Source organism: Piliocolobus tephrosceles, chromosome 3, assembly GCF_002776525.5.
Source record: "Piliocolobus tephrosceles isolate RC106 chromosome 3, ASM277652v3, whole genome shotgun sequence".
Taxonomy (NCBI): domain Eukaryota; kingdom Metazoa; phylum Chordata; class Mammalia; order Primates; family Cercopithecidae; genus Piliocolobus; species Piliocolobus tephrosceles.
This window is the reverse complement of record NC_045436.1, coordinates 31,561,498-31,583,982: the sequence shown is the minus strand read 5'-3', so window position 1 is coordinate 31,583,982 and position 22,485 is coordinate 31,561,498. Positions and strand designations below refer to the sequence as shown.

General features: G+C 38.2%; 1 protein-coding gene across 2 annotated transcripts in view; it reads left to right on the top strand.

Annotated features, from left to right (window-relative positions):
* The first annotated feature begins 4,104 nt into the window (after positions 1–4,104).
* Positions 4,105–22,485, top strand: part of TMEM144 (transmembrane protein 144) — a 56,137-nt gene continuing 37,756 nt past the window's right edge. Inside the window, exons 1-6 of one of the 2 annotated variants that reach the window (XM_023228240.2) lie at positions 4,105–4,271; positions 5,134–5,245; positions 6,330–6,499; positions 8,922–9,044; positions 11,045–11,144; positions 13,376–13,456. In XM_023228240.2, coding sequence (XP_023084008.1) covers positions 6,391–6,499; positions 8,922–9,044; positions 11,045–11,144; positions 13,376–13,456 — 413 coding nt within the window. In that variant the 5' untranslated portion in view covers positions 4,105–4,271; positions 5,134–5,245; positions 6,330–6,390. Of the gene's footprint in view, positions 4,272–4,910; positions 5,246–6,329; positions 6,500–8,921; positions 9,045–11,044; positions 11,145–13,375; positions 13,457–22,485 lie in introns of those variants that run through there. The other variant, XM_023228245.1, reaches the window with a different exon arrangement.

Genomic DNA, 22,485 nt, shown 5'->3' with positions numbered 1-22,485 from the left:
TGTGTCTTGCAACTCTCTCTAGTTGTGATCCATATTTATTATACCAGAGCACTATTTATGTGATCATAAGATATTGGAGAGTTGATACATTCTATAATGTTATGATAAAAATCTCTATTTTTTTATTCTTATTTCTTTTTAAAAAATTTTAGATTCAGAAGGCACATGTGCAGGTTTCCTACATGGATATATTCTGTAATGGTGAGGTTTTGGCTTCTAGTAAACCCATCACCCCAATAGTAAACATTAGAGCCAATAGATAATTTTTCAACCTGCTTTCCTCTCCCACCTTTCCCTATTTTGGAGTCCCTAGTATCTATTATTTCACCTTTATATCCACGTGTACCCATTGTTTAGCTCCCACTTATAAGGGAGAGTGTGCAGTACTTTATTTTCTGTCTGAGTTATTTCACTTAGGACAATGGCCTCTAGCTCTATTCACGTTGCTGCAAAGGACATGATTTCACTGCTTTTTATGGCCGCATAATATTCCGTAGTTTATCTATACCACGTTTTCTTTATCCAATCAACTATTGATGGACACTTAGGATGACTCCATGACTTTGCTATTGTAAATAGTACCCCAATAAATATATAAGTGCCAGTGTCATTGATATAACACTTTCTTTTCCTTGGAGTAGATACCCAATAGTGGGATTGCTGGGCTGAATGGTACTTCTATTTTCAGTTATTTGAGAAATCCCCATACTGTTTTCCGTAAGGGTTGTACTAGTTTACATCGTCATCAACAGTGTATATGCATTCCCTTTTCTGTGTATCTTCGCCAACATCTAAAACTTTGCTTTCTAGTTGTCCAAAATCCCTGAGTTGTGAACTTACTTCATAAGAGTTTCTTCTTTTGTTTTTCTCCTTATGTGAGAAAGAAAGTGTAGAAGGTGTTCAAACTGTCTAGTTGCCTTTTCTCTAATTCAGATAAAGCTCTGGGGTAAAGTTTACCTTGAGGGCAGGCTTTTGTTTCTGAATATATTTCAAGTAGTCATTTTTTTCCTCCCACACGCCAGAAAAAAAGAGGAAAGTTTTGTCCTATCTTCTGAAAGTAAAACTCATTAATGTGGGGATGCTCCCATATGAATGATTCCCTCTGTCTCCGAGTTTTCAACTCTCAAGTTAGTCCACACTCAGCCTTCATAAATGCCCCCCTACCCTTTACTGGCTCCAGTGGTTTTTGCTGTCCTGATAAGCTGTAATTCTCTGTATTCATCTATCTGTTCAGTTTGCAAAGAGGTGGCATGTCCTGTGACATCAATTCTCTGCAGATCTAAAAAGAGTTGTTGATTTTTGATTTGCTCATTTTTTTCTTGTTGTGATGATGGGAGTGGAGACTTTCACTCCTTTCAAATGTCAGAGCAGAAACCAGAAGTCCTAGTAATAATGTTATATATACATAACGTTATATATGCATAATGTTATATATATCTTCTGACCACATAAAAGGGGGAGGTGCACAGGTCTTATTATTATTTTACATGTTAAGAAATTGAGGTTTAAAAAGACTAAATGAGTTTCCATGAGAAATATTGCTAATAGATGAAGCTAAAGTCAGAACCTGGATCTTTTAGTGTCTGCCAGGACTCTTCCAATACTGACCATTATGTTTAGGTATTCATGTATATGAAACAATTTGAAAGAAAAATTTCAGTTTAAGAATAGAGTCATCCACGTTTGGATTTGCTCTGTGGCATAATGTAAAAAGCAATGGCCTGGCATATCCCATAATGAATCTTCTCAGGCCTAATTCAGCCCCCAACTCACTTTTAGACTTCAGAAATTCTCAACAAATGCTGACATAAGCTTTAACTTCTTCATGTGAGTCTGAAGCAAGAATAAACCACATGATCTTGTGACAATGAAGTGAAACAATTCTAGGTTGGATTTAGGTCCTATATTTTTAGAAGTGAATTTGTGTATGTGTGTATGTCTTAAGTGTGCATGTGAGTAAAGGGGAACCGATTTCTTCAAAATATTTCTGAACTGCTAAATTAATCCTCTTCCTTAAGTGAAAAAGTTTTGCTGCTTTAATCCTTTAAATGAAATGTTATTTTGCCTTCCCATCTGCTCAGCTGACATGATAGTTTACGAATGTGATTAATGTTTAAGGCAGCACTTCCTTCTAGGAAATGTTATCTTTTAACAGTCCTTGTGTTTTCTCCTTCCTGTGAATGCTACACCCATTACCAACCACTGGATGGTCTCCAGTTAAATATCACTTCCTCAGAGAAGCTTTCTTTGAACTCAGACTAGCACAGAATCTACACTTCCCCTTTCCAACTTAAAGTTTGCATCCTTTGGTATATGTGAACCCACATGAAGAGATGATTTCTTTTTTTTTTTTTTTTTTCTTTTTGAGATGGAGTCTTGCTCTGTTGTCCAGGCTAGAGAGCAGTGGTGTTATCTTGGCTCATTGCAACCTCCACCTCCGGGTTCAAGTGATTCTCCTGCCTCAGCTTCCCAAGTAGCTGGGATTACAGGCAGGCACCACCACGCCCGGCTAATTTTTGTATTTTTAGAAGAGACAGGGTTTCACCATGTTGGCCAAGCTGGTCTCCAATGCCTGACTTCGTGATCCGCCCGCCTCAGCCTCCCAAAGTGCTAGTATTACAGGAGAGCCTGTATACATCTCTTCCAACTGAAGAGATGATTATATCTGGGTAACCTTTGTACTTCCATGGCTAACAGTCTAGAGCAGTGTTTTCCAGTAGAGCTTTCTGCAATGACAGAAAGGTTCTATAATCTGCATACCTGGCCACTGAGCACTTGAAAGGTGTCCAGTGCAAGCAAACTACTAAATATTTTATTGTGATTTAATTTGAAATAACCACATGCTGCTAGTGGCTACATATTGGACAGTACAGAACTAGAACAATGTTCCTCAAAATCTAAATAAAGATGTCGGGAACCTGCATTTTATCCCATTCCTCAGGTTATTCTTACTGGCAATACAGTTTGACAAGTATTGATTAGAATATGATTCTTGAGCCTAGCTTCACCTTAGAGTCAGCCGGAGAAGACTTTTGAAAGGAAATGATTCCTGAGTCACATACTCAGAGATTCTATTTTAATTGCTTTGGTATTGGATCCAGATATTAGTTTTGTTTTATTTTGTTTTTTAAAGCCACCTCCCTGGCCATTATGGGCAGTCAAGCTTGAGAAAACTAGAACATATATTCTCATGTGACACTAAGTACATATTAGATAAAAATACAGGCCTGAAGCAGCAGCTCACGCTTGTAATCCCAGCACTTTGGGAGGCCGAGGCGGGCGGATCACAAGGTCAGGAGATCAAGACCATCCTGGCTAACATGGTGAAACCCCCTCTCTACTAAAAATACAAAAAATTAGCCGGTTGTGGTGGTGGGTGCCTGTAGTCCCAGCTACTCAGGAGGCTGAGGCAGGAGAATTGCTTGAACCCAGGAGGCGGAGATAGCAGTGAGCCGAGATCCTGCCACTGCGCTCCAGCTTGGACGACAGAGAGAGACTCCGTCTACAAAAACAAAATAAAGCAACAACAACAACAACAACAACAAACCCAGATAAATGGCCTGTACAGATAAATGGCTTGGTTGCATCTATAGTTAGTGATTACAAGTGAAATCTTGTGACGTCACGAGAGATGTCCCTGACATCAGTGGTGCAGATGAATTTCTTAATACCAAGTGGAAAAATTCACTTGAGATAATCTTTTACAGTGGTGTGAAATTCCTCCACCTTTTGTTTTATCCATAAACTGCACAAATAATACCTCCCTCTGTGACACTTAGAGAGGGTGACATGCTGAGAGTTCCCTGAATAATCAAATCACCTCTTGAAATACACAAAACTCTTCTAGTTTCCTGGTTGACGGACCCAGGGTTGACGACTCCTCATGAGCCACCTGACAATTCACTCCAGGACAGCAACTGAAGGAAGGCGTTCCCCAACCTGCTGTCCTATGAAGGCCTCTGGGTCACCGGTGCTAAAGCCCTCCCCTCTCCACCCTCCTTAGGGAGGTAAACGTCCCAGCAGGAAGTCAGGCTGGATTGGCGCTCTTCGCGAGCACCCTGGGAATGAGACTTTGGGTCACGGGTGCTAGAGCCCTCCCCTCTCCTCCCGGCCGGTGTGTGGGAAATTGTTCCTGCAGAAAGTAAAGGCTGGCCAGACCGCCCCCAGCACGTAGAGGGAATGAGTCAGGCTCCGGCCCCACGCCGGCATGTAGGGGGCGGATCGCGCCGGCGCTGAATAGGAAGGAGCTTCAGCCGCCAGCCCGGAACACAGTAAGTACAGCCACTCAAAGGAAAGCAAAGTCGCTTTGCAGGGGAGCGTCTCATGATTTTTCAAAAACGTGCTCATGGTTAAAAAGAAAAATCAAGGCTCAAAATAAATACATTCAAGCACTGTTAATTTTAGCCCAAAGACAGGCGGTAGTTGCCGGGAGATTTGGGGAAATCAACATGAAACTAAAAAGGAAATTTTAGTTGGAGTGGAGCAAACAGTATTGATCAGAACATACCAAATACGAATTTTTTCCAAGTCTGCGTAGAAGTTTAAATTACTAGGAAAAATGTAAAGGAGAAGTATTTACTAATAAATGAAACAAAAGTAATAAAATAAAAATGAATTAGTATAGTTTGACAAAATATCAGCGGACACTGAAAAGAAAACATTAAAATAATGTTTGAGACTTTTTAGGTCTTGTGCAGGAAGAATTGGAAAAAATGTGCTGGATGGAGTGATACTCCTTTTCTTTTCCACAAAAATGTCATTGTTTTAGAGCGAGGTAGAGCCTTTTTAAAGACAGTAAGTTATTGCCAATTCACAATGAAATAAGATCACATGCTCTGAAATGTACAAGAGCTGCATGCAATAAACTTCATTTATCTATAGGTAATAACTGATTGATGTTTATTCAGTAGTCAAAATGAAGCTCATGCACTCTAATTAGCACATCAAATTATTCTTTCCGTTTCAGAGGTATAGGGCCTTTGTGGAGCCTTCTTTTCAATAAATAATTTGCCACTCTTGAAGGTTAGACATTCTCTTTTTATGAATGTACACATAAAGGTTTTGTTTTGCTTTGCTTGTTGTTAATTAAAATGAGCAAATAATGCGTTATCACCCATTCATGTGTCTTTTTAGTCATAGGTTAGCTTTTCAAGCTTCCTATGACTTCCTGCATCTCTGACCTGTTGCACCTCTGTTATCTTAGCAGCAAGCACCTGCTTCAGCTGACCCTTGAGTCATAACCCATGTAAGTCTCTGCAGGGCTGAACCTCTCTTTGAGCCTAACAGTAGAATTATTATTATATTTATTGAATAGCATTATTGTGTCAATGTTGAAATGTGCCTCAGTGTCTCTTCCTCAACCACATCCCTATAGAGGATGTTTTCTTAATAGCAATGTGTTTTTGTTTTTGTTTTAAGAAAGTCCACACAATTTCAAATACACATTTTCTTTACTAAAGTTTATGACCAGTTTTGAAGTGATCCTTGTTTTCAGTTAAACTATCTTTAATAATGGCAAATAATATATTTTGTAGGTTGTTGTATATTTAATATTCTCTGCAAGAACACGTTAGGAACAATACATGGACCTTTAAATATTTGTCATTGTGTCCAGGTGTACTTTATTTGATTTCAGGTGTACTTTATTCAATACATATATACAAGAAGTTATTAATATAACATTAAATTTGCAGGGAAAAAGAAACCACTGGATTATTCTGATTCTATTCCAGAGGACTTATTCCAAAGGGCCAGTGTGCTAAATATGAATGAATCCAAGAAGGCATTGTGGAAAGACTCTGTACCCTGTGATAAAATTACTTTGGAGGTGTTTTTTTCTCCTGTATCTCGGGAAACTAAAAATCTGAATTGTATTCAGTGGCCTTTTCCAAATGCTAACTTTATGAAAAAATGTCTAATTCTTGGTTATTTGTCGTTTTGGTCCTTTTCTTCATAGGGGAGCTAGAGCTGTTAAATAAGTTTAGCTGTGTTATTCACTAAAACTTTCTGCAGTGGTGGAACCTACATGGGATAATTTTTTTTTTTTTTTTTTGTAATGTACTAAAAATTGTCTTCAGATCTTAGAAGAAGTTAGGCTTTCAAGCCCTGAAGACAAAGTTGTTCTTTTTAAATTGTAGACTAGTGTGCAAAAATATTTGCTGACAGAATAAATAAGCATGAAGTACAAACATAGTATATACTTTTGTCATGTCTTAACTATCCACAGAAAGGAGTCTTAGCATACTTTTGAAAAATTTGATAAATATGTTAATCACAATTTGTTCACAGATTCACATCTCAATTGTTTCATTTTTTTTTTTTAATTTCAGAAGCTCCTGAAAAGTACATCAAGTCTGAAGTGAACCAGCTAAACTCATCAAGACTGGAACCATGAGCAATAATGGAGCAGACCTAACCTTTGGTTACATCTCCTGTTTTGTAGCTATCCTTTTGTTTGGCTCAAATTTTGTGCCACTTAAAAAATTTGATACTGGTGATGGTAATTATTTTTCCTTGATTGTTAACGTTATATTATTTTTAAAAATGAAGTTCCTTTTTTGGTCTTTTAAAAGTACAGCTACAAAAATAAATCATGTTGATCTTGATACCTAATGAATAGAGCTTAAAATTAATCATTTGACAGTGCCCATACCAGTTTGTCTGCAAGTCAGAATAGGAGAACCACTAAGGTTGTTTCATGGTAAAGCTAGGGAGGTTACTGTCAGGAAAGCTCTTGGGCCATTATATGAATGGAAGAAATTTATAGTCAGTTCTACTAGTAACACTTGTTTTGAAAACATGAATCTTCAACATGATGGATATATTAGAGAACAATTTAAGCATAACAGATTTTTAGCTTGCTTATGTGCAATTTTGTCTGTGAGAAAGCTCTAGATAAACACAGAAAACTGCACCTAGATGAATAAAGATGTGTGATAATACACACAATGCACGCATACACCTGCACGTCCTTCAAATATCGACCAGCTCCCTTAGTTCACCACATGTGGTTATGAAGTATTCCACCCGACCACATCTGCTGTCAGAACTCCTCACCCAGCACCTTCACAGTAACTCTTAAGCTGCAACCCTTTGGATGCCCTCTTCCAGGAGCAAACTTCTGGATTTTTTCAATTAAAATGCCCTATTTATTACAGCATTCATGTAATTAACCAGCTAACCAGTTAAAACTGTACTACCATTTTAATTAGGTTGAGTGTTGTTCCCCTAGTCCCGTTTTCCCCACATGCTCTGTAGTTTTTACTGCATGATTTTGCATAGTGCAGTGATTTCAAGGAATGCACATGTTACATCATAGCAGAACTGACTAATGTGAGTTTTGGAGAAGGAGAAGCAAGAGTTATTTGTATTTACCTGACTTCCATATTGAAGCCGGGAGAAGGAATTGAGATTGATGGTGAACACATGTTGGGATTACTTCTTTGGTAGTATTTATTACCTGACCACAGTTGTGTTATTTCCCCAATTCTTTATCTTCGTGCACTTAGAAAATACGATTACAAATTGTTTTCCTCCAGGGCCTTTCTTCTCTTTTCCTCTGGAGTTAGGACAAGAATAGGAACTACCTGAGGAACAAAAAAAAATGGGTAGAGGATCTAGCTTTTAGTCTTCCACAATTAGCTTTGTGATCCTGGGCAAATATTACCAGCTCTGCTGTTTTCAGTTTCTCATTTGTAAAGCGAACAACTTATAAAATGAAGTTTCTTTTCATCTCTGTGATTCTACTCTTTTTATTTTTTATTTTTCATTTTTTTGAGGGGACAGTCTCACTCTTGCACCGAGGATGGAGTGAAGTATCATAATCTTGGCTCACTGCAACCTCTGCCTTTAGGGTTCAAGTGATTCTCATGTCTCAGCCTGCCAAGTAGCTGGAACTACAGGCACACACTACCACACTTGGCTAATTTCTTGCATTTTTAGTAGAGATGGAGTCTCACCATGTTGTACAGGCTGGTCTCAAACTCCTGAGCTCAGGCAGTCCACCCACTTTGGCCTCCCAAAGTGTTAGGATTGCAGACGTGAGTCACCACGCCTGGCTGATTCTACTCTTTTGAAATAGAGGTTAGCAGCCATTTTTTCTCTCTCCTCCACCATGAGATTGAATCCAAGAAGGGCAACAATCTTCCAAAGTTAGTGCTAGAAGTAATCCATTGAGTTTTAACTGCCTCAGTATTTCTTTAAATGTCAACTATTTCCTCATCCTTTTAATCTCTAAATCCTTAATGATGCAGAAGCCTCAAAAAGGTACAGATACACCTCATCACCAGGTTATCTTCAGATAACTGGAAAATAGCAACTGAAAGTATAGAAAGTAGAGTAACCTTGACCTAGAAAGCTAATTCTCAGGTTTATAATGCCTGACTCATCATAGGCATTGAACTCTAACTGTATGAGGCCTATGTATGACCATAAATGATTTTTATCCCAGAGGTGGCATAAATGGTCACTGAAGGTTTAAATTACTGACATGCTATTCTGAAGTACTTACTACCATGTTTTGGGGATGCAAGAGTACTCAGTGTGGCATCTGAATGAGAATATACATTTGGTCTTGCCATCACTCTTTGGCCGAAAATCTTGATTTGTCTAATAGGAGAAAAAAATAATATTAAGCCAGAGCACACCGTGTCTAAGCCTTGGAGTCAACCTGGGTTTAAATTCCAGCTCAACAAACTACTACCTGTTTGGACACATTGCTTAATTGCGGATTCATTTTCTCTATCTTTGAGCTAGGGTTAATTATGATGCAGATTAGTCATAAGAATGAAATGTGCAAAGTCCATGGCATATGGCATTCAATAAATTGTGGCCATTCCTATAATACCACCTCATAGATATTCCCGAGCACAAATTAATTCAATTCAGTTTGAACCACTAACACCGAGTTTGTTTATTTCCAGGAATGTTTCTCCAGTGGGTCCTTTGTGCTGCCATATGGTTGGTTGCCTTGGTGGTCAATCTGATATTACATTGCCCAAAGTTTTGGCCTTTTGCAATGCTTGGAGGCTGCATTTGGGCAACAGGTAATGTCTGATATAATTTATACTTTTATTATGTAACATAATGATCAAAATAATTCTCGTTCACAATAGGAGGAAATAGCACAAACAGTGATTCTGAATAACCCTTAGTCATAGATACTAGAAATTAACTACTTTCTTGCCTTCACATGCTCAATGAATATTTTTGGTGCCTTACCTGATTTGTTCTACCTGATTTATTCCTCTAAATGATTTACTTTTGAGTTCCTGGTAGAAAATTATTATAGTAAAAACATTTTAATTATTCTCCATCTATTCAAGCATAACTCATTTATTGTTTTAGTGTGTTTTGCCCCCTTTTTTCTAGCATGTTTATCAGAAAATATTTATTAAATAGTAATCTCTACTAATATCATTTTTAGGGCTTAACCTAATTAGGCCAATGTGAAGATACTTCATTTCAAAAGGGCTAGTTAACAGAAAAACAAAGTAAACAAAAATCTCTCTGTTTCCTTATCAGTAACTGAAATTATATAATTAGAATTCATAACTTGGCTTGGTTAATCAAGAAGTGTTTCCCTTCAATTAATATAAATACACCCCAGGAGGTCTTTTTTTCTTCAGCAAAGAGAATTCCAAGTATCAATAATCTTTAGAAATAATTTCATTAAGAGCAAATACATGTGAAAATGTTAAAAATTTATTTAAAAAATTAAAATTAAAATTTATTTATTACCCACCTAATTTGAGTCTCTGAGGAGTTAAATGATTTAGTGAAGTTCATAAGTTAGAAGACAAAAGAGTTAGCTTTTAGATTTCCACCAGGATTTATATTATTATACCTCACTTATACCTCAGTATGATTGCTTGTCATATCTAATAGAGGGAGAGGAACAGGCAAAACATCCATCCATCCTGCAGATCTTTATAGCTATGAGAGCATTTCTGTTCACCCAGCAGATTCCACTGAGTTTCCGTGGGGAAAGAGTCCAATTTGAGATATGTTGCAAATGTGGATGCCATAGGTTGGAGCAACTGATAGCATATAGGACATAGCAGAATGGGAAGGGCCAATGATAACATAGAGATTTGATTACAGGTGATTAGGAGGGTGGTGGTATTGACACATGTGAGGAAAGGAAAAAAAATATGTTTGAAAGGGAAAAGGATGGGTTCAGCTTGGCCCTTTCTGAGCATGAACATCCTGATGTTTCCACCATAGAAAACATCTGGTTGGAGATTTCTTCTTGATGGTTTGGAGAATAATATTAAAACTCTAAAGTAGGTCCAGGTTAGAGCTGTAGCACTGGGAACATGCACCTTTAGCTGGTAGCTGAAATCATGAAATTAGGTCAAGTACCCAAAGGACAATAAAGCAAGGGGACAAATATGTTCAAGGGAAAATCTTTAGGAGGTACCTTAATCCAGAAGGAATGATGAAAAATAGCAGCTAGAGAAAGAGCTAAAGAGAGAAACAGGAGGAGAATCAAGTGATGAAGACATCATGGAATCCTAAAGAGGTAACCTTTCAAGAAGAGATTGTAGGACAGACCAAAAATATATATGCATATGGATTTGGCCCTCAGAACATAAGAGAATGAATGTGGAAATCCAGAAATCCAGAAGACAAATCAGCAATCATGGAAGAGCAAATTCTGGGCCTGTTTTATGGCCAAAGACTTCTGCCAGTAATTGGCCCTAGTTCAAGTCTAAGAGGATGGTCACTGATAACTTATCACTGACAGCTTCCATGAAGAGTCACAGAATAGAGAGCTATGCTAAGGGTGAGAAACCTCTGTACAATTAGGAGTTCAACATTTTTCTTTGTAGACTTTTTCCCTAAGCCTAGTTCTTTTAGCAATCATAATCATAAATTTAATGCCAAAAATGTGGTTATTTTACTTAAAAAATAAGGAACTGTGCTACTAAATTTGTCCAAATCCCATACACTTCAGTTGAAGTTAGAATAAAAACTAATTCTATTTATAAATGTATTTTCTATATTGGAAATAACATGTTTCTTCTGTGTATTACATCTACAGGGAACATTGCTGTTGTCCCAATTATCAAAACCATTGGATTAGGCCTTGGAATCTTAATCTGGGGATCATTTAATGCCTTAACTGGCTGGGCAAGCTCAAGGTAATTCAAGTCAAACTAGTTCAACTAAGATTTCCCGCACCCATATTCTATGTAAGGCAAGTGCTTACTGAGAGGAATAACATGTGATTCTTATTCTCACAGAGTTTATAGCTGATAAAACATACACATCAAATATGCCACCTTCTATTGCTATTTGCCCTAAATTCTTAATATGTAGAAATTAAATATATTTACAGGCTCACGCCTGTAATCCTAGCACTTTGGGAGGCCGAGGCGGGCAGATCACAAGGTCAGGAGATTGAGACCATCCTGGCTAACACGGTGAAACCCCGTCTCTACTAAAAATACAAAAAATTAGCTGGACGTGGTGGCGGACACCTGTAGTCCCAGCTGCTGAGGAGGCTGAGGCAGGAAAATGGCATGATCCCCGGAGGCGGAGCTTGCAGTCAGATGAGATCACGCCACTGCACTCCAGCCTGGGCAACAGAGCGAGACTCTGTCTCAAAATAAATAAATAAATAAATAAATAAATAAATAAATAAATAAATAAATATTCTAGATATTTGATTAAGATATAGTGTAGCATTAAATCTGGGAAACAGAGGTAGAGAGAGAAAAAGGAAACTGATGTTTATTGTCCCTTTCTATTGTGTGACAATTTGCTGGACATGTTCTATGCATCATTATCATCTCACTTTCACCAATACATGAAGTAAGCACTATCTTAGAGTAGATACACAAAGAGGTTAAGTAACTTACTGTAGGTCACAGAACTAAGAAGCTAGGATTCAAACCCAGGTCTTCCAGATCCAGAGCACATATTCTTCCCTCTAGAGCAAAGTTGGCAAACTATGGCCTGGTTTCCCAGCCATTTCTATAAATAACGTTTTATCAGAACACAGCCAAACCCATCCATTTAAGGACTGTCTATGGCTGTTTTTCTATTACAGTGGCAGAGTTGAGCAGCAAGGGAATAACTGACCCTCAAAGCCTAAATTATTTACGGTCTGGCCCTTGAGAAAAAGTTTGCCAGCCCCAGCTCTAGCATTGTGCTGTCCAATAGAGTAGCCAGAAACCACAGGAGGCCACTTATATTTAAATTTAAATTAATTTAAATTGATAAAATTAAACCTCTGGTTTCTTGGTTACACTAGCCACATTTGGTGTGCTCAGTAGCTACATATGGGGAGAGGCTACTCTTTTGTGCAGTGAAGATAGAGAACAGTCCCATCATTACACAAAGTTCTATCAGACTGGTGCTCTTGGTCAGCATTAAGATTAACATTCAAATCAATTTTGGAAAAATGAGTAGAATGTAGGGTGTTATTCTCATCTTACCTTTTGGACTCCCTTTCCACTCAAAGCATTATAACCACCTCAAAACAACAAAACAAACCAACTTACTAACTTCCAATACATTCTCTCCCATCCTTTCCCCATTCCCCACCTCCTACTATTTTTCTTTTTCTTTTTCTTTTCCTTCTTTTCTCCTTTCCTCTTGCCCCTGGATGGTTCTCAGTGATTCTTGGTGATGATCACAGCAATGTCAAGGTAGGAAAAAAAAAAATCTGTGGTGATGACAGAGCAGGGATATTTAACCTAGAAGTTTTTAAAAAGTCTACTCCAAACACTATACAATATCGTATACAATACAATATTGTAACCAATTAATTAACCTTCCATGAGTCAGGTGAACTATTTTTTCCTACTTCTTTTTTAGTCTTACTAAAGAGAAATTCACAAGTACTTTTATGTATACTAACTCATTTAATCTTTGTAACAAACTTATAAGGTAGGTACAATTATTATCCTATTTTAAACATGGGAAGCTGGGTATGTTGGCTAATGCTTGTAATCCTAGCACTTTGGGAGGCTGAGGTGGGTGGATTGCTTGATTTCAGGAGTTCAAGACCAGCAAAACTCTGTCTCTACTAAAAATACAAAAATTAGCCAGGCTTGGTGACAGGCACCTGTAGTCCCAGCTACTTGGGAGGCTGAGGTAGGAGAATAGATTGAATTCGGGAGGCAGAGGTTGCAATGAGCCAAGATCATACCACTGTACTCCAGCCTGGGTGACAGAGCAAGCCTCCATCTCAAAAAAAAATTGGAAATTGAGGCACAGTGAAAATAAATAACTTACCCAAAGTCACAGCTAATAAGTGAGAGAGCTGGGATTTGAACCAGGAATCTGGCCCCGAGTCCATGCCCTTAAACATTACAGTGAAACATCTTAACAATATTTAATTTGATGTGACTTTCTGGATTTTCAGGTTTGGCTGGTTTGGATTGGATGCAGAAGAAGTATCAAATCCGCTGCTAAATTACATTGGAGCCGGGCTCTCAGTAGTAAGGTACACAGTCATTTCTAGTGATTTTGCTGTTCTTTAAAACACGGAGAGTGCTTTTTTAAGGATCCTTATATGTTTACATTTTTTACACCTACATTTCATAAAATCCACATATTTGTTCCTCAGATTCTTCATTTACAATGACTGGTTTTAGAGGACAAAAAGTGCCAGATTTGGGGGACAGGAGACCCAGCTTTAGCTCTCCAAAACTCTGAGAACCTGGAAATCATTTAACTGCTCTTAAGCTTAGTTTTATCATCTATAATATGTAGAAAATCATAACACATACCTTATCAATGAGAATCAAATATTTTGCAAACTAAAACATGCTATTCAAAAAAGGCGTTCTGCTGGCTTCCTGATGTCCCTGGAGTAGTCACTGATTCTTTCTTCTACGTACGACTCACTTCCTGTCTCACCTAGTTTCCACTTCCCTGTCTCCTCACTCACTCTTCTCAACCTAGCTAGACAGCCACTCTTTCACCTGTGAGAGCACATACTCTTTTGAATGCCCATGTTTGGTTGCATCTGTGTCTAGCCGTATGCACTCTATGAATAAGGGCGAAAATGTCTTTGAATCTCTATATGGCAGTGTTCAGTCCATAAAACTTAATAGGAACTGGGTCACCTTAAATTTAGTCTTCTTTCCCCTCTGGATTCCATTTATATTCCCTGCCAGTTCTTTGCATAATGGATAGTACTGCCTAGAAAGATTTTAGTACTTTTTTTATTCTTCAGGGAAAGAACAGTATATTTGCCTTCCTTCAGCAATGATGGCTTTTCCCCAGCCACATTCAGGAACAATCTCTTTGTCATTGAAATGTTGCCTTAGAGAGTAGTCCCAGGCCAATTGGAGAAAAAAAATAACATAAATTATTCTAAAATAGCAGATTCCTGACTTTTTTTGGTTAGAGGCAATTTTATGTATTTTGTACAATTCACACAGAATTCTAACTCTGAATAGCTCTCTCAAAAATAATTTCTGTACACACCAAAACTGTAACATAGCATGGCTTAGTTCTGACTTAATGACAATTTAAGGCCAGTTTACCCAGTCTATCAGGCATTGTTTTCCTCCACACTTCTTCTTTATTTAGAAAAATACATTCTCTAAAATTGCAAATCAATTATTCATGTTCTACCACTTCCACCTATGTGGCCATGGGCAAATAACTTCAGTTCTCTAAGCTTTGGTTTCTCTATTTGTAAAGAGGGATAATAATAGCACCAACCTCATAAAGTATTTTGAGGGTTAAATGAAATAAAATATGTTTAGTGCTTCATATAGTGCTGATTACATGGTTAATGCTCTACATGTTAGTTGCCATTACAATTATTTTATTAATAACATTTATGTTCAATTACTGTTTCCCTGTTGGGTATTTGTTGCCCAGCTTTATGTTCCACTAGGCAGTGCCCCTGAGGAACCCTGTAGCTCAATTTGAACTTGGTCTGTAGCAAGGAAATTCAAGAACTCTTCCTGTAGTGCATCTAGGTTCCCTTCTATGTTTCCCTGCTAAGAGGAGTTTCTGGAATATGTCATTTCATTATTTTAACTCGGTTAAATCAGTTTGTTCTGGAGGGTATTCACTGAATAAACTTGGAGCTTCATGGTCCATGTAAAGACACTTGAAATATGTTTGCATCCGTTTAGGATATTGCTTTTCTTTTTAAAATTAAAATTATTGCTTCTATCCCCTGTATAGTCTAATTTTTTGTTTTGTTTTGTTTTGTTTTTTAGAGATGGAGTCTTGCTCTGTCACTCAGGCTGGAGTGCAGTGGAGCCATCTCGGCTCACTGCAAGCTCCGCCTCCCGAGTAGCTGGGACTACAGGCACCCGCTACCACGCCCAGCTAATTTTTTGTATTTTTAGTAGAGACGGGGTTTCACCGTGTTAGCCAGGATGGTCTCGATCTTCTGACCTTGTGATCAGCCCATCTTGGCTTCCCAAAGTGCTGGGATTACAGGCGTGAGCCATTGCACCTGGCCAGTCTAATTTTTAAAGATTGGTTAATTTCTAGCCTTACATTTTCTTTATGTGATATACAAAGTGTCTGTCAGTCTGTATACCAAAACCACTCCAGGTATTTTAAATAGGAGAGGATTTAACACAGGGAACTGTTTACAAGACCCAATTAAATAAGAAGAAAGGTGGTGTCACCCATAACCCTGAAACCCACACAATACTGCTGAATTGCCTCTGCCTGACCGACTGCTCCTGCTGAAACTACTGGAGGCACCACCAAAACATAATGTCTTCTCCCATCTTCTCAAATGATGCAAGTGCCTCCCACTGGCAGAATCTAGCTGCCAATAAAGTTTGGGAAATGTAATTTTCAGTCTTCCATGCTCCATGGTTCAGGAGAGAGTGTGTAAGGGTGAGAGCAAAGCTGATACCAAGAAACAATATTCAGGACACTCTGTTAAACATCTGCTTCCTTGAAGATCCAGGAGCCAGAGGTCTATAACAAGACCGATGTCCTTTTCAATTCAAATAATAATAACATGATTTGGATTATCTTTAAGGATCTGCTCTCCATTCTTTTGTCTTCTCATTTTATGTGCCTTCTCTGGAGGGTTATGTTTACTCCACAGCTTCATCTATTATTTTACAATGTGAGGAAACCCAAATCATTGTTTCTAGCTGTCACCTTTCCTCAAGCCACAGCCCTTCTTTCTTTTTTTTTTTTTTTTTATACTTTAAGTTCTAGGGTACATGTGCATAACGTGCAGGTTTGTTACATATGTATACTTGTGCCATGTTGGTGTGCTGCACCCATCAACTCGTCAGCACCCATCAACTCGTCATTTACATCAGGTATAACTCCCAATGCAATCCCTCCCCCTGCCCCCCTCCCCATAATAGTCCCCGGTGTGTGATGTTCTGCTTCCCGAGTCCAAGTGATCTCATTGTTCAGTTCCCACCTATGAGTGAGAACATGTGGCGTTTGGTTTTCTGTTCTTGCGATAGTTTGCTGAGAATGATGGTTTCCAGCTGCATCCATGTCCCTACAAAGGACACAGACTCATCCTTTTTTATGGCTGCATAGTATTCCATGGTGTATATCTGCCACATTTTCTTAATCCAGTCTGTCACTGATAGACATTTGGGTTGATTCCAAGTCTTTGCTACTGTGAATAGTGCCGCAATGAACATACATGTGCATGTGTCTTTATAGCAGCATGATTTATAATCCTTTGAGTATATACCCAGTAATGGAATGGTTGGGTCATATGGTACTTGTAGTTCTAGATCCTTGAGGAATCGCCATACTGTTTTCCATAATGGTTGAACTAGTTTACAATCCCACCAACAGTGTAAAAGTGTTCCTATTTCTCCACATCCTCTCCAGCACCTGTTGTTTCCTGACTTTTGAATGATTGCCATTCTAACTGGTGTTAGATGGTATCTCATTGTGGTTTTGATTTGTATTTCTCTGATGGCCAGTGATGACGAGCATTTTTTCATGTGTCTGTTGGCTGTATGAATGTCTTCTTTTGAGAAATGTCTGTTCATATCCTTTGCCCACGTTTTGATGGGGTTGTTTGTTTTTTTCTTGTAAATTTGTTTGAGTTCTTTGTAGGTTCTGGATATTAGCCCTTTGTCAGATGAGTAGATTGCAAAAATTTTCTCCCATTCTGTAGGTTGCCTGTTCACTCTGATAGTAGTTTCTTTTGCTGTGCAGAAGCTCTTTAGTTTAATCATATCCCATTTGTCAATTTTGGCTTTTGTTGCCATTGCTTTTGGTGTTTTAGACATAAGTAGAAAGCTGAAACTGGATCCTTTCCTTACTCCTTATACAAAAATTAATTCAAGATGGATTAGAGACTTAAATGTTAGACCTAATACCATAAAAACCCTAGAAGAAAACCTAGGTAATACCATTCAGGACATAGGCATGGGCAAGGACTTCATGTCTAAAACACAGCCCTTATTTCTAACTATGGACCAAACTACACATCTCTGCACACGTTCCACAGGTACCTCCTTTCAGTCTTATCTGAGATAACACACAGAAGGGAACGATGCTGGTCAGCACTTCACAAACACTAAACCATTTGTTCCTTTCTCTTTGCCTTCAACATTTCCCACTCAGAATTACTTTTCTTACTGGACCCTTCCCTGCAAACTGGTTCCTCTTCCTGAGTTCTTTCTCTCCATAGAAGGCCACAATTAAATTCAAATTAAAAACCTGTCATCTTTAATTTTTTTTTCCCTTTATATGCTATATCTAATCCTGTAAAAAAAAAAATTGAATGTTTCACAAGTTCTTCCTCTGCTTTCCCTCGGTCCCATCCTACCTACCCACTTGTATACATATGGTTGTAAAAAATCTCACATCTGGTTTCCCTGGTTCCATTCTTTCCTTTTGCCAGTATGGATAGCTTATATCTGCCCTACATCAGGGCATGTCACTGTCCTGTTTAAAAACCTTAAAACCTTTGAATGTTCCCTCACTAAATTCAGAATAAACCTGTCTCCTTAATCTGGCTTGTCACTTACAGTGCATCTATCCAGTCAGTGTTTCTAAACATGTTTCACCTTTCTCCCTGTATTATGCATTCATTGACCCAGGATTACACCATATTCCAGACATTTCCCTCAGCCTTGAAGGCCTTTTCCTCAGCCTCCTTGGCCATCATTTAATATCATTTGAGATTGTTCCATCCCATGTGATGTTTTCTTGATTTTCTTCTCTCTAGTTAGAATCTTCCCCTAAACTACCAAAACTTTTTATGCTTCTTCCATTATTGAAACTATCAGAGTCTACTTTGTATTATTTACACAGTCTTCTTTATTCCTGAACTGTAATTTCCTGAAGGACAAGCCCCATTATTTTCTATATATACCATTCATCCCACCATCACCATCAAACTTTCATATATAGTGTTTTACACATAACTGATTCTTAGTAAATGTTGACTTCAGTTGTCGGTGTAAATGCACGTGCACACACACAATTTTTACTAAGTGTGTGATGTATGGGATTGCAAATCTAGGCAAACTGGAAAGCTTGAAAATGTAAAGAATCCTTGGGCAAAACATCAAGTTTCCTTTTAAGTTACCTATGCCTTTGACAGCATTCATAGACTTTATCATGGAACTTTGTATTTGATGTACTGCACCAAGTTATTTTAAGTCTGTAGCCCAAAAGACTTTGTGATTTATTCGGTTTTATGTTCATATACATAAAATAAATTTAATTACCTTCTCGTTACTTATTGCCACCCACTCCCTTGATCTAACTCACTGGGATTCTTCTTTCTGATTTACCTATTCTTATGACTAGCATTAGTTGCACAGGCTCAAAATCATTGTGTAGTCTTGATTTATTTTTCATACTCAGTACCCCCTCATCCATCCATTTGGTAATTAAGGCTTTCTCTCTACTAACATGTTTTCAGATTTTATTTTTGCTAAAAGTACACTGAGAATTGTGTGCGCATTCTCATTTCATTTTCATCACAGCTCTGTGATGAGTGTATATCCCCATTTTTTAGATGAAAACTGTCAAGTCTCAGAGAGTGATTTGTTGGAGGGTTGTACACTTGTTTGAAATAAAACAATCAAGAGCCTTATGTATAGTGTCCTTTTATTTATTCATTTATTTTTTATTTTTTTACTTTAAGTTCCAAGATACATGTGCAGAACGTGCAGGATTGTTACATAGGTACACATGTACCATGGTGGTTTGCTGCACCTATTGACCCATCCTTTAAGTTCCCTCCCCTTGCCTGCCACCCGGCAACAGGCTGTGGTGTGTGTTGTTCCCCTCCCTGTGTCCATGTGTTCTCACTGTTTAACTCCAACTTATGAGTGAGAACATGCAGTGTTTGGTTTTCTGTTCCCAAGTTACTTTGCTGAGGATGATGGCTTCCAGCCTCATCCATGTCTCTGCAAAAGGATATGACTTCATTCCTCTTTATGACTGCAAAGTATTTCATGGTGTATATGTACCACACTTCTTTATCCAGTCTATCATTGATGGGCATTTGGGTTGGTTTCATGACTTTGCTATTGTAAATAGTGCTGCGATAAGCATACATGTGCATATGTCTTTATAGCAGAATGATTTATATTCCTTTGGGTATATACCCAGTAATGGGATGGCTGGGTCAAATGGTATTTCTGGTTCTAGATCCTTGAGGAATCACCACACTGTCTTCCACAATGGTTGAACTAATTTATATTCCCACCAACAGTGTAAAAGCATTCCTATTTCTCCACAGCTTCGCCAGCATCTATTGTTTCTGTTTTTTTTAATAATCACCATTCTGACTGGCCTGAGATGGTATCTCATTGTGGTTTTGATTTGCATTTCTCTAATGATCAGTGATGTTGAGCTTTCTTCATGTTTGTTGGTCATGCAAATGTCTTCTTTGGGGAAGTCTCTGTTCATATCCTTTGCCCACTTTTTGATGGAGTTATTTGTTTTTCTCTTGTAAATTTGTTTAAGTTCCTTGTAAATTCCGGATATTAAACCTTTGTTAGACAGGCAGATTGCAAAAAATTTCTCCCGTTCTGTAGGTCGCCTGTTCACTCTGATGATAGTTTCATTTGCTGTGCAGAAGCTCTTTAGTTTAATTAGATCCCATTTGTCAATTTTGGCTTTTGTTGCAATTGCTTTTGGCATCTTTGTCATGAAGTCTTTGCCCATGCCTATGTCCTGAATGGTATTTCCTAGATTTTCTTTCAAGGTTTTTATGGTTTTGGATTTTACATTTAAGTCTTTAATCCATCTTGAGTTAATTTTTGTATAAGGTGTGAGGAAGGGGTCTAGTTTCCATTTTCTGCACATGGTTAGCCAGTTTTCCTGGCACCATTTATTGAATAGAAGATCCATTCCCCATTGCTTGTTTTTGTCAGGTTTGTCAAAGATCAGATGGTTGTAGATGTGTAGTGTTGTTTCTGTGTTCTCTGTTCTGTTCCATTGGTCTATATGTCTGTTTTGGTACCAGTACCATGCTGTTTTGGTTACTGTAGCCTTGTAGTATAGTTTGAAGTCAGGTAGCATGATGCCTCTAGTTTTGTTCTTTTTTGCTTAGGATTGTCTTGGCTATACGGAGTCTTCTTTGATTCCATGTGAAATTTAAAGTAGTTTTTTTTTTCTAATTCTGTGAAAAATGTCAATGGTAGCTTGATGGGAATAGCATTGAATCTATAAATTACTTTGGGCAGTATGGACATTTTCATGATATCAATTCTTCCTGTCCATGAGGATGGAATGTTTTTCCATTTGTTTGTGTCCTCTCTTATTTCCTTAAGCAGGGGTTTGCAGTTCTCCTTGAAGAGGTCCTTCACATCCCTTGTTAGCTGTATTCCCTGGTATTTTGTTCTCTTTATAGCAATTGTTAATGGGAATTCATTCATGATTTGGCTCCCTGCTTGTCTATTGTTGACGTAAAGGAGTGTTTGTGATTTTTGCACATTGATTTTTTATCCTGAGACTTTGCTGAAGTTGCTTATCAGCTTAAGGGGTTTTGGGGCTGAGATGGTGGCGTTTTCTACATATAAAGTCATGTCATCTGAAAACAGAGACAATCTGACTTCCTCTCTTCCTATTTGAATACCCTTTATTTCTCTCTCACCTGCTTGCCCTGGCTGGAACTTCCAATACTATGTTGAATAGGAGTGATGAGAGAGGGCATCCTTGTCTTGTTCAAAGAAATCCTTCTCAGTTTTCAAAGGGAATGCTTCCAGCTTTTGCCCATTCAATATGATATTGGCTGTGGGTTTGTCATAAATAACTCTTATTATTTTGAGATATGTTCCATCAATACCTAGTCTATTGAAAGTTTTTAACATGAAGGAATGTTGAATTTTATCAAAGGTCTTTTCTGCATCTATTGACATAATCATGTGATTTTTGTCTTTGGTTCTGTTTATGTGATGGATAATGTATATTGATTTGCATATGTGGAACCAGGCTTGCATTCCAGGGATGAAGCTGACTTGATCATGGTGCATAAGTTTTTTGATGTGCTGCTGGATTCAGTTTGCCAGTATTCAGATTCAGTTTGCCAGTACTGAGGATTTTCACCTCAATGTTCATTAGGGATATTGGCCTGAAGTTTTCTCTTTTCATTGTGTCTCTGCCTGGTTTTAGTATCACGATGATGCTGGCTTCATAAAATGAGTGAGTGAAGAGTCCTTCCTTTTCAATTGTTTGGAGTAGTTTCAGAAGTATTGGTAGCAGCTTCTCTTTGTACCTCTAGCAGAATTTGGCTGTGAATCCATCTGGTCCTGGGATTGTTGGGATTTTTTTTTTTTTTTTTTTTTTTTTTTGGTTGGTAGGCTATTAATTACTGCCTCAATTTCAGAACTTGGTATTGGTTTATTCAGGGATTCAAATTCTTCCTGGTTTAGTCTTGGGAGGGTGTATGAGTCCAGTAATTTATCAATTTCTTCTGGATTTTCTAGTTTATTTGCATAGAAGTGGGTTTTTTTGTTAGTTTTGTTTTGTTTTGAGATGGAGTCTCACTGTGTTGCCCAGGCTGGAGTGCAGTGGTGCAATCTCAGCTCACTGCAACCTCTGCCTCCTGGGTTAAATGATTCTCCTGCCTCAGCCTCCTGAGTAGCTGGGATTACAGGCACCTGCAACCATGCCTGGCTAACTTTTGTATTTTTAGTAGCGATGGGGTTTCACCATGTTGGCCAGGCTGGTCTCAAACTCCTGACCTCAAGTAATCCACCCCTTAGCACCCCCTTAGCACCCCCCTTAGCACCCCCTCAAAGTGCAGGGATTACAGGTGTGAGCCACTGCACCCAGCCTGCATAGAAGTGTTTATAGTATTCTCTGATGGTAGTTTGTATTTCTGTGGGGTCAATGGCGATATCCCCTTTATCATTTTTTATTGTGTCTGTTTGATTCTTCTCTCTTTTCTCCTTCATTAGTCTAGCTAGCAGTCTATATATTTTGTTAATTTTTTCAAAAAACCAGCTCCTGGATTCATTGATTTTTGGGGGGTTTGTGTGCGTGTGTGTGTGTGTGTGTCTATCTCCTTCAGTTCTGCTCTGATTGTGGTTATTT